Raw genomic sequence first — 11229 nt, forward strand, 5'->3', positions numbered from 1 at the left:
ATGGCACGATCTCGGCTCATTGCAACCTCCACCTCCCAGGTTCAAGAGATTCTCCTGCCTCAGCCTCCCAAGTAGCTGGGATCACAGGCGCATGCCACCACACTCCACTAATTTTTGTATTTTTAGTAGAGACAGGATTTCACCGTGTTGGCCAGGCTGGTCTTGAACTCCTGGCCTCAGGTGATCCACCTGCCTCGGCCCTCCAAAGTGCTGGAATTATAGGCGTGAGCCACCGCGCCCGGCCGGAACTTTTTTTTTTTTTTTTTTTTTTTTTTTGAGACAGAGTCTCACTCTGTCACCCAGGCTGGAGTGCAGTGGCACGATTCTCGGCTCACTGCAAGCTCCGCCTCCTAGGTTCCCGCCATTCTCCTGCCTCAGCCTCCCGAGTAGCTGGGACTACAGGCGCCTGCCACCACACCCAGCTAATTTTTTGTATTTTTAGTAGAGACGGGGTTTCACCATGTTAGCCAGGATGATTTCGATCTCCTGACCTCGTGATCCGCCCGCCTTGGCCTCCCAAAGTGCTGGGATTACAGGCGTGAGCCAGCGCGCCCGGCCGGCCAGGACTCTTTTTTTTAACTTAACTAGTAATCTTGAGTAAGTAATGATGCGGCTGATGGGAAAGGGGAAGCTGCAGGCCAGACAGGTGGACTCTCAATCACAAGCACACCATGGAGCAGGGAGCCAGGGCCCTGATGTGGAAGACCAGCCAGACTCAGGTATATGGAGGGGACATCCTTACTGTCCAGCCTCTCCTGATCTCTGCTGGCACCTTAGCCCAGCCAATCCTGTGCCACGTGCACAGGAAGCCTGCCTGCCTAGGTTCTTTCCACAGGAAGCTCCCTGGACCTTGGTGGAGTCTGAGCCCACCAGGGTCCCCACACCCAAGAGCTCAGGTTGAGGCCTGGGGAGGAGGGGAAGGAACCCACCGGCTCACAGTCCCCAACAAGGAGCCACTGAGAAGGGTGGGTAAAGGCTGCGGGGATAGATAGCTCTTGCGGCAGGCCTGGTGACTGATAAGCCCAGGCAGCACCCTGAGAGTTGGCACTCGCCCCTCTGCCCCGCACCCCAGGGCTTTGCTTTGCGCCCTCCGCCCGGACTCTGGCCTTTCTCTTCTTCGTCTGCCTGGGAGTCCCTCCAGGGCAGGGCCTGGCACTGTCTAGTGAATGTCGGCTGGTAGTGGACCCGAAGGAACCCTACAGTCAGCCCCAGAGCCGCGGGAGATCCACGATGCGGCCGGCTCCCCCCTCCCCGCCCTCACCCTCACGGGCTCCCGGCTCCTCATTCCTCGCGGGGCTGCACTCTGGACCCGCCCGCCTCGCCCTTCATCCTCAGAGACTCATTGGTCCCATTCCCCTCGGGCCTCGCCCTTCAGGTGCTCGGGCCATGCCCGTCCGACCGCGCTGCTTCCGCCTCGCAGTCCTGTCTCACCCGCTTCTCTCGTAGGCCCTTCTACCCCCCCCGAAGCCCGGCTCCCGGGTTCCGCTTCCACAGGGCCGCCCTCTCTCCTCCGAGATCCAACGCCTCGCCCCTCGGTAAGAGGCCCGGGACTTGGCCCACGGCCCCGCCCCCAACTTGACTAGTCCGCCCCTGGAAGGCCAGCTCCTCCTCTCGACGCCCCTGCTCTCTCCACCCGGGACTTCTCGCTGCCAGGCCGGGTCCTCTCACCGTCAAGGCCCGCCCCTTGCCAACGGTTCTCGCTTATTCGCCGAAAGCCCCCCCTCCCAGATTGCCGCAGGGCAGGGGCGGAGACAGCCCGGGCGGTCCCAGGCTCCGCCCCCGGAAGCCTCACTTCCGGGCGCGAGCACCCCCCCGCCCCGCCGCGCCCAGGCGGCAGAGAGGAGACTATGGAACGTCAGGTGAGGGCTCGGCCCGCGGTCCCCGTGGTCCCTGCAGCCCGGACCGGGCCTGACCCTGGTGTGTCCCCTGCGCAGGTGCTGCTGAGCGAGCCCGAGGAGGCGGCGGCTCTGTATCGGGGCCTTAGCCGCCAGCCCGCGCTGAGCGCCGCCTGCCTGGGCCCGGAGGTCACCACACAGTACGGCGGCCAGTACCGGACGGTGCACACTGGTGTGTGTGCGAAGGGGAACTGGCTGGCGACGGGGTCGCGCACTGGGGTGGGAAGGAAGCGGGTGTGGAGGGCTCGCTGCTTGACAGTGTGTAAGGGTGTATGGGGAGCCGGCCTGTACTTGGAGGATACACTCCCACAGGTCCCTGCACACAGGTGTGTGGGGAGGCGGGGGCGTGCGGGGCGTTATCGGATGGTGCCCATGAGTGCACGAGATGATGGTGTAGGGGTAGAATTCAAACCTGGGCTCAGGGCGTGGACTTTGTAGGGTGCTCCGCCAACACTCCATCCCATACACATGCCAGGCTGCCCTCAAGATTCCAGGGTGGGTGCTGTTACTAGGGGGTTCTCTCAAAGAGGCTGTCAGCTCAGGCTCTGGAGGCCTGGACTAGGGTTGTGGACAAGTGTTGTCCAGCCCGCAGCCAGGGTGTCAGTGTCTGGAGACAGATTGAGAGACTGAGGAAGATCTAGGCCTTCCTGGGTCAGGTGGGCTGGGGGGCAGTAGCCAGGAGTAGCCAAGACAAGGTGAGCAGCCTCATGCCTCTCCTCACAGAGTGGACCCAGAGGGACCTGGAACGCATGGAGAACATTCGATTCTGCCGCCAATACCTGGTGTTCCATGACGGGGACTCAGTGGTGTTTGCCGGACCTGCAGGCAACAGTGTGGAGACCCGGGGGGAGTAAGTTTGAGGAAGGAATCTTGTGAGCAAGGCCACAGCGTCTGCAATGCAAGTCTTTTGTGAATGCCCACCATGTGCCTAGAAGGGAGGCCAGGAGCCAGATTCTTGCCCCCTTGGGAGCTCATTCAGTTTCTGGTGACATGGCCTGATAAGCAACGGAGGCTTGCTCCAAACTCACCTGGACTAGAGCCTGTGGTGGCCTGGGGGAGCTGGGGAGAGTAGAGTCTCTGCCTCAGGGAGGAAAGGCAAGGTGCTCCAGAAGCTGGTGTGGGGCCAGAGCCTCAAGAATCTCTCCTAAGAGGTGGTGCCCAGTAAGGGAGCAGGAAGGGGTTATTGCAAGATACTCCTGACCTGTGCTACCCCATGTCCACAGACTGCTGAGCAGAGAGTCTCCTTCAGGCAGCATGAAAGCTGTGCTGCGCAAGGCTGGAGGCACGGGCCCTGGGGAAGAGAAGCAGTTCCTGGAGGTGAGTCTACATGGGACCAGGTAGTGGGTGACTAGAGAGAGGCTCTGCCCCACAGATAAGGCTCTGTTAGCGGGCAAACAGCCTAATGCCCAGATGTCCTCAGGTCTGGGAGAAGAACCGGAAGCTCAAGAGTTTCAACCTATCAGTGCTGGAGAAACATGGGCCTGTTTATGAGGATGGTGAGGCATCTGGCTGGTGAGCAGGCAGGGTGGACAGGAGGGGTAGCCGTAGCCCTGGGCCCCCCCCTGATTGGCCCTCCCTGCACCCAGACTGTTTTGGCTGCCTGTCCTGGTCGCACTCGGAGACACACTTGTTGTATGTGGCAGAGAGGAAGCGCCCCAAGGCCGAGTCCTTCTTTCAGACCAAAGCCTTGGACGTCAGTGCCAGCGATGATGAGATAGCCAGGCTGAAGAAGCCAGACCAACCCATCAAGGTGCTCGTGGTCAATCCACGAAGGCCCAGCAGGGCAGCCCTGGGGCTCAGTGTGCTCCCTTCCCATACTGTGCTTGTCAGACCTGGGGAGGCACTAGCTTCTAGGAAGCAGAGCAGGTCCTATAGACAGGCTGGGCATTGAGTATCTTGTGTTCTCAGGGGGATCAGTTTGTGTTTTACGAAGACTGGGGAGAAAACATGGTTTCCAAAAGCATCCCTGTGCTCTGCGTGCTGGATGTCGAGAGTGGCAACATCTCTGTGCTTGAGGGGGTCCCTGAGAATGTGTCCCCTGGACAGGTCAGCAGCAACAGCCTATGTCCCTCCTGGAGTCTGGGGCCCTTCTTCAGCTACCATCCCTTGCTCACTTCTGCCCTGTGATCTTGTTTGCAGGCATTCTGGGCCCCTGGAGATGCTGGTGTGGTGTTTGTGGGCTGGTGGCATGAGCCCTTCCGGTTGGGCATCCGCTTTTGCACCAATCGCAGGTGAGGGAGTGGGGCAAGGCAAGGGACCTTGCAGCCCAGCTGGCCTTGAGACTGAATGTCTGTCTCGCGGTTCCAGGTCAGCCCTGTACTATGTGGACCTCATCGGGGGGAAGTGTGGTAAGTGGCTGATGCCCACCTGTGCTTTGCTGACACATGTTGGCCCTGCCAGCCTGCGTGATGCTCTTGTTTCCATCTGGCCCAGAGCTCCTCTCAGATGATTCCCTGGCTGTCTCTTCTCCCCGGCTGAGCCCAGACCAATGTCGCATTGTCTACCTGCAGTACCCATCTCTGATCCCCCATCATCAGTGCAGCCAGCTGTGCCTGGTGAGCTGGAGGTGGCGGGGATGGGAGGATGGTCAGCAAGAAGATGGGATGGTGGATGAGAGCTGAAGGGCCAGCATCATCTCCCCATGGGCCCTCAGTAGGTGCCCTTCTGTCCTCAGTGCAGCAGCAGTGTGAGTTCTGCCTGTCCTCTCAAGGCAGGGCCTAGAGGTTGAGAGTGCTGCCATGGAGAGCTTTGCACTGTTGGGGCACGCCACCTTGAGAGAATGCTGATCTGCAAGAATGCTCCTCCCCTTGGCTCTCAACTGCATGTAACCAGGCTCTGCAAGGGGCTGGGATATAGTGGGGAGTTACACAATCCCAGACCCTCCCCAGGAAGAGCTCTGAGCCCCTAGTAAAAGTCAGAGGGACATGCCTATCTGAGGCCCCTTGGGCATCTGGTCCAGGTCACCAGAAAAGAGATATATCAGGCTTATTCCAGTTCCCTCCTCTCCTGGGGCTACCTGAGGCAAAAGGGGATAGGCACGGGGCACTGTGCCCTAAGGGAACTGCCTGTCCCCTACTGGGCCTGACCATTGTGTTCTCTTGCAGTATGACTGGTATACCAAGGTTACCTCAGTGGTGGTAGACATTGTGCCTCGGCAGCTGGGAGGTAAGGCATACCTGGCTGGGTGGGTGCAGTGGGGCCTGTAGCTCTGCTTTCCTGCCATCTGTTGCATCCCGCCCCGTTCTTCTTTCCTAGGTTCCTTCTGAGGGCCCTCCCTCCCTGCTGGGCCAGCCCTATGCCCAGCATCCTCAGGGAGTGGGGCTGTCACCATAGGGAACAATTCGATAGCAAGGAGTTGTAGGACCAAGCTGAGATCAGAGTGGCCCAAGCTGATGATGTGTTATTTCCTGTGCTGCAGGTCATAAATAGATTTTTCTTATTTTTCCAATGGCTGGTTCAAACCAAAACCATGATTCCTTCGAGTGGGTCTCAGGAAGTGCACTAGGTTGGAATGTCACACTTGAGAGGCTCTGGACCCAAGGGCATGATATTATCCTGTCCGCCATCCTAACCCCAGCAACCTTTGTCCAGCTCTGAAGTCAGCTGGGTCTTCAGGAGGGTGGCTCTTGGCTGAGAGACTCCTGTCTTGAGTGTTCATAGCTCTGCTTGGATTCTCCTGGAACATCTCAAGGATGAGTCTCTTGTTTTCTCAGGCCACCCGGCCAGTTCCAGGAGTTCAGTGGATGAGGGATAGCCTCTTTGTCTTCTCTTTGGGTTGCAGGGATGCAGTGGTGGGAACGTAGTATGAATCCCAGCTCTGCCCTAAATTAGCTATGTCCTCGGACAGGGTCCTGGCCTCCCTGAGCTCCCATTTCTTCATGGAGGGGTGATTATGTCTGCCTGCCTCATAGGATTATAGTGAACGTTAAGTGAGTGATGATATTAAAGGGTAGGATTTACTGAGCCCCCTGTGCCAGACGCTGTGCTAAGCACCACAGTGGAGATAAGACAGACAAATGATATCTTGGTTAAAGCACCTGGTACCTACCTGGGCTCAACTGAAGCAACTCAGGAGAGCAAGTGCTTTTCCTCTCAGCACCCACGGTTTCTCTCTGGAGCTCTTGAGCTCTGCCTCTCTGGGTCCCCAGAGGCCTCTGCCCCTCAGCCACCACTCAGGCAGTTCCTCATCGCGTAGGGTGCCCCCATGTGTGCCACAAGCTGCAGGGGCCCGACTGGTGCCTGAGCAGGGCCCTGGGTGAATTCCCCAGTACCCTAGCCTGCCTTGTAGACTTGACCCTCCCTACCTCTACTGCTGGATGCAGCCCCAGCCCTCCTGTCTTTACAGAGAACTTCTCTGGGATCTACTGCAGCCTTCTGCCTCTGGGATGCTGGTCAGCTGACAGCCAGAGAGTGGTCTTTGACTCGGCTCAGCGCAGCCGGCAGGTGAGGGACACTGATGGTGTTGAGGGGCAGCCCCTGTGGTCAACCCCCAGGAGCCCTGCGCCCCGAGACATAGCACGTGCATGCCCCTGGGTGAAATGCCCAGCCACAAAGTCTCATCAGCCCCTTAAAACCCTGCCTGCCCATCCTGGACTCATTTCTCTTGGAAGGGACAGGCTGGCCTGGTACACCACAGCAGAACTCAGGCCTTTTCATCTGAGGCAGAGATGCAACCCCTCCCAGGCATTTCTAGCTGGGGGTCAAGGGGACTGCCACTGGGGTGGGTCCCTGAACACACTGTAATGGCAGCTGATGGGGACAGGACTGAGCCCTTCCCCCAGGGATGGAGTAAAGGCACCCACAGTGTGCCAGGCTCCTTTTGGGTGTGATATTTGGTGCTCGTGCCAACTCAAAGGGGCTCAAAGCCATTCCTTACCTTGCCCAGGGTCACCCAGCAAGTTGTGATGGTGCTGGGATTTGAACCCAAGCCCTCACGCTACTCCCTACTGCACTGAGTAACCATCACCATAGCTGTCCACAGCCTTGGTCTGGCCAGGGCTCTCCAAGACGGTAGAGAGGAGGTGGGGGAGGGACCCATAGGTAGAGGGAGTACTCTTGGATGTGGTCCCACATGTGGCCTCCTCTCTGCTTCAGGACCTGTTTGCTGTGGACACCCAAGTGGGCACTGTGACCTCCCTCACAGCTGGTGAGCAAGGCTTTGGGGATGGTGGTAAGGACAGGGCTGGTGAGCAAGCCTGCCAGGCAGTGGGGGACTGGAGTTCCAGCATGTGGGGCAGTGATGGCATTCTCAGCCACTCAGCACCACTGACTGTTCCACAGCCTTTACTAACAGGTCCCCAAAGGCCCTGTCCGTGCAGACCCTTACCCAACCAACAGACTAGCTTCCCTGCTCTACTGCCCTTTAGCACTTAACTCTGCTCCATGTGTCCTGGCCCAGCCTCAGCATGGCCCCTACCTCTGCTCCTAAAACCCACAAAACTCTCTCTTACCAAGATCTGCCAGAGTCATCTTTCTCCCTCTGCAAACCTTGGGTGCCTGTCTCAGGCAGAGGCAGCTCTGCCACCTCAGGGCCCAGGAAAAGCCCAGTGTTGACTCCTGCATCTTCCCCATACTTAGGCCTGGTGATTCTGCCCTTGAGATGTGTTTTGAGTCCTCCACCTGACCTGACTGTACCCGCTCCTCCACAAAGCTACCAAAATATTATTCCAAAGCTACATCTCATTGTACAACTGCTTCAGAATCTGCTTGGACACCACTGCCCCAAATCAGCACACTCCCCGGTCCCAGCTGCCACCCTGCACACAGCAGCCACCAAGGGACAGGCAGATGTGTCTGCATGGTCTGATGTATCTCAAGGTCTGGCAGTTCCCAGCCCAGCCAGTGTCTGTCAGATGAACAAGGGACTGAGAGCAGGAGGCTCATCCAGGGCCATGTGCAGTTGGGTACCTTCTTGGGCACCTTTCCATAGAATCTCCAGCCTGGGACTCTGTTAAAGAGAAGCAGGTAAGAAAGGTGATGGCTCCTGCTAAGCACTTAGTGGCATCTGCCTTTTCCAGGAGGGTCAGGTGGGAGCTGGAAGCTGCTCACAATTGACCGGGACCTCATGGTGGCACAGTTTTCCACACCCAGCCTACCTCCAACCCTGGTGAGTGTCGGTGGGTCCCAGGCCGTGGAGGCAGGGGGTCTGGGCAGGCCAAGCTCATCAGGTCAGGGAATTGGCCCCCGAGTCTGACCATGGCTGGTCAGCATACAGATGGGCCAAGACACAGGCCCAGCTTGGCATGGTCCATGAGGGTTTGGCACTCACAGGGACGAACTACTAGGCTAGAATCTGCTCTGTACAGAACAAGGTGCCTGGGGAAGTACCCAGTCCTGGTATTATAGATCTAAGGAGACAACAGAGCCTAAAAGCTGAGGAGGGAAGGGTGTGCCTGTGTGTGATTGTATGAGTGTGAATACCTTGGTATATACCATCCCACAACAGGAAGCCATGCTATACCCTCTGGAGGTGGGTGGAGGGCCCAGCATAGTGAGAGCTGCCTATTTCCCACTGTGGGCAAAAGGGAAGGGCAGGGAGGCAGCCAGGCCACCTGTGATATATTCCTTCCCCTTGGCAGAAAGTTGGGTTCCTGCCTTCTGCAGGGAAGGAGCAGTCAGTGTTGTGGGTGTCCCTGGAGGAGGCCGAGCCCATTCCTGACATCCACTGGGGCATCCGGGTGCTACAGCCACCCCCAGAGCAAGAGAATGTGCAGTATGGTGAGCTGGGCCAGGGGCAGAGGGATGTCTTCTCCAGGTTCCCCAGCACAAAGCCTCTGCGGTGACCTTTGCTACCTCCTGTCTCACATTGTGGGGTTTCTGGGGATGACCTCTAAGAGGTTTTCTGTTCCTCTTGTGGATGGGCATGGGAAGTAGCATCTAGACATCTGAGCGCCTGCTCTGGGTATCACCTGGGCTCCACCAGGCCAAATCATGTGTGGTGGGAAGACCCAGGTCCAAAGAAAATAGGCCTCATACAAGTCTCAGTGACCACACCTCATCCTGAATGCTGTCCCTGCAGGGTGGGGCTCCCTGACGAGGGCAGAAGAAGCATGAGACTTCTGGGGTCCATGTGTCATGGTGTGGACTACCTTGGCCAGGTCTCTGACCCAGAGGTCAGCCCCAGACCTGCAGCTACAGATGGGCCCTTGGTTGGGGAAGCCCCTAGGCTGGCCCTGCTGACTGCTGCCCTCTCCTTGCAGCTGGCCTTGACTTTGAAGCAATCCTACTGCAGCCCTGCAACCCTCCAGATAAGACCCAGGTGCCCATGGTGGTTATGCCCCACGGTAGGCATCTGGTGTTAAAGAGCCCTTGCCCTCCCAGCCCTCCTCCTAGCTGGCCCTTTCACCCTCTGCTCCCTGTCTGCAGGGGGGCCCCATTCATCCTTTGTCACTGCCTGGATGCTGTTCCCAGCCATGCTTTGCAAGATGGGCTTTGCGGTACTACTAGGTGAGTGAGCAGGGACCCACAGCTCTGTTAGGACTGTGGTGGAGTGAGAGGGGTGGACCTGGTTTGTACAAGCACCATGGGTGCCACTCTAGTCTCCAGGTCTTTCTGTAGCCCAGACCTAGTAACCACTACCAGGAACTGCCGGGGCCCAGCCTCTGGTTCTGTGGCATAGTGATAACAAGGACTAACTTGGGACTTCCAGGGGAAGGGCACTGTGGTTACTCGGTGGCAGCCTCAAATCTCTGGGTCCCTTCCCCTTGACAGTCTGTGGTATAGCTGGCCCCAGGGCCTACTTCACAGATGTGTGGAAAGGGTGTCCAGGGGGCTGGGAATGTTGCCTGACTACACTGTCTGGTCTCTCCCCGCCCTCAGTGAACTATCGTGGCTCCACGGGCTTTGGCCAGGACAGCATCCTCTCCCTCCCAGGCAATGTGGGCCACCAGGATGTGAAGGATGTCCAGGTAGCAGGGGCTGGGGCTTCTGGACAGGCTGAAACATGGGCTGCCAGGGGGATGCCCCCATTCAGCTGAGTGGGCAGCTGGCTGCAGCATGCTTTGCCCCACCCTACAGTTTGCAGTGGAACAGGTGCTCCAGGAGGAACACTTTGATGCAAGCCATGTGGCCCTTATGGGTGGTTCCCATGGTGGCTTCATCTCCTGCCACTTGATTGGTCAGTACCCAGAAACCTACAGGGCCTGCGTGGCCCGGAACCCTGTGATCAACATCGCCTCCATGTTGGGCTCCACTGACATCCCTGACTGGTAGGCATACACCACAGGTCCCTGCCCTTCCCTCCTCTACCTCATATTCTCATGGAGCCCTGCAGGCCTAGAATTCCTGGGTCTGCATCAGCTCAGTGTCTTGCAGGTGCGTGGTGGAGGCTGGCTTTCCTTTCAGCAGTGACTGCCTGCCAGACCTCAGCGTGTGGGCTGAGATGCTGGACAAATCGCCCATCAAATACATCCCTCAGGTATGCAGCCCCCTCCTTGCCCTGTGTGCTGCCCATCCATCCAGAACCCAGGGCCCAGCTCAACACAGCTCCCCACTCCTCTCCGAACACCCAGGTGAAGACACCACTGTTACTGATGTTGGGCCAGGAGGACCGGCGTGTGCCCTTCAAGCAGGGCATGGAGTATTACCGTGCCCTCAAGACCCGGAATGTGCCTGTTCGGTGAGTGCAGCAGGAAGGCCCTGGCAGCTGGTGGGCAGGTGAGCATAGGAGGACCCTCCAACCTTAAATGTTGCTGACTAATTTCTACAGGCTCCTGCTCTATCCCAAAAGCACCCACGCACTATCAGAGGTGGAGGTGGAGTCAGACAGCTTCATGAATGCTGTGCTCTGGCTACGCACACACTTGGGCAGCTGAAGCCCTGCCATTCTGCATGAGCTGATCAGCCTATGCCACACTTCGCTCTTGGGGAGCTCCAAGGTCTGGCAGGGCAACAGGAGGCTTTCTGGGCTCTGGACTCCACGGATGCGTGGGCAGAGGAATGTGGGCTATGTAGTCATAATAAATTAGGACACAGAGCCTGGTTCCTGCTGGTACTTTGTACCAAGCCAATCCCAACACCACCTCCCACCCTGGTGTGCAGAGACCCTAGGTTCTGGGTGTGGTAGCCACAAGGGCTTCATCTGCCTCCAGTGTGAGACGGGAAGGAACAGTGAGAGGCTTAGCCTCTGCCTGTCCTGGCAACCAGGACTCTGTACGAGCCTAGCTTCCCTGTTGCAGCCCCTTCCATTAGCAACGACTCTGCACCACCCTTCCCAAGAGTATGTCTGGGGGACTAGTGAGACCCTGCCTTTCCACGGCACCCATGGGCAAAAGTAGTCCCAGGGACAGATCACCTAGCCCAGGGTGTGCTGGGCTCAAGCCACCCAGGCCCTAGC

General features: G+C 58.1%; 2 protein-coding genes across 4 annotated transcripts in view; both read left to right on the top strand.

The window, feature by feature from the left end:
• The first annotated feature begins 1814 nt into the window (after window positions 1–1814).
• APEH (acylaminoacyl-peptide hydrolase) lies at window positions 1815–10869 on the top strand. Of its 3 annotated transcripts, none has more exons than XR_012431150.1 (22): window positions 1815–1859; window positions 1935–2067; window positions 2619–2745; window positions 3119–3212; window positions 3316–3391; window positions 3482–3645; window positions 3804–3941; window positions 4035–4126; window positions 4203–4243; window positions 4329–4450; window positions 5000–5060; window positions 6241–6338; window positions 6990–7041; window positions 7913–8001; window positions 8499–8612; window positions 9095–9178; window positions 9261–9341; window positions 9714–9802; window positions 9912–10102; window positions 10209–10311; window positions 10406–10512; window positions 10603–10869. XR_012431150.1 is itself a non-coding variant. In XM_005547149.4 (22 exons), exons 1-22 carry the CDS (start codon window positions 1848–1850, stop codon window positions 10706–10708), a joined length of 2199 nt encoding a protein of 732 aa, XP_005547206.1. In that variant the 5' UTR covers window positions 1815–1847; the 3' UTR covers window positions 10709–10869. The 3 variants fall into 3 exon arrangements, 2 of the variants coding, with proteins under 2 accessions (XP_005547206.1, XP_073888312.1); XM_005547149.4 differs by having other exon boundaries at window positions 8474–8612; XM_074032211.1 differs by lacking the exon at window positions 3482–3645 and having other exon boundaries at window positions 8474–8612.
• Window positions 10531–11229, top strand: part of RNF123 (ring finger protein 123) — a 40949-nt gene continuing 40250 nt past the window's right edge. The window contains exon 1 of the mRNA XM_015445911.3: window positions 10531–10550. The gene's annotated coding sequence lies outside the window, so the exon portion shown is untranslated. The remainder of the gene's footprint in view (window positions 10551–11229) is intronic.

This window comes from Macaca fascicularis, chromosome 2 (assembly GCF_037993035.2).
Source record: "Macaca fascicularis isolate 582-1 chromosome 2, T2T-MFA8v1.1".
Taxonomy (NCBI): Eukaryota; Metazoa; Chordata; class Mammalia; order Primates; family Cercopithecidae; genus Macaca; species Macaca fascicularis.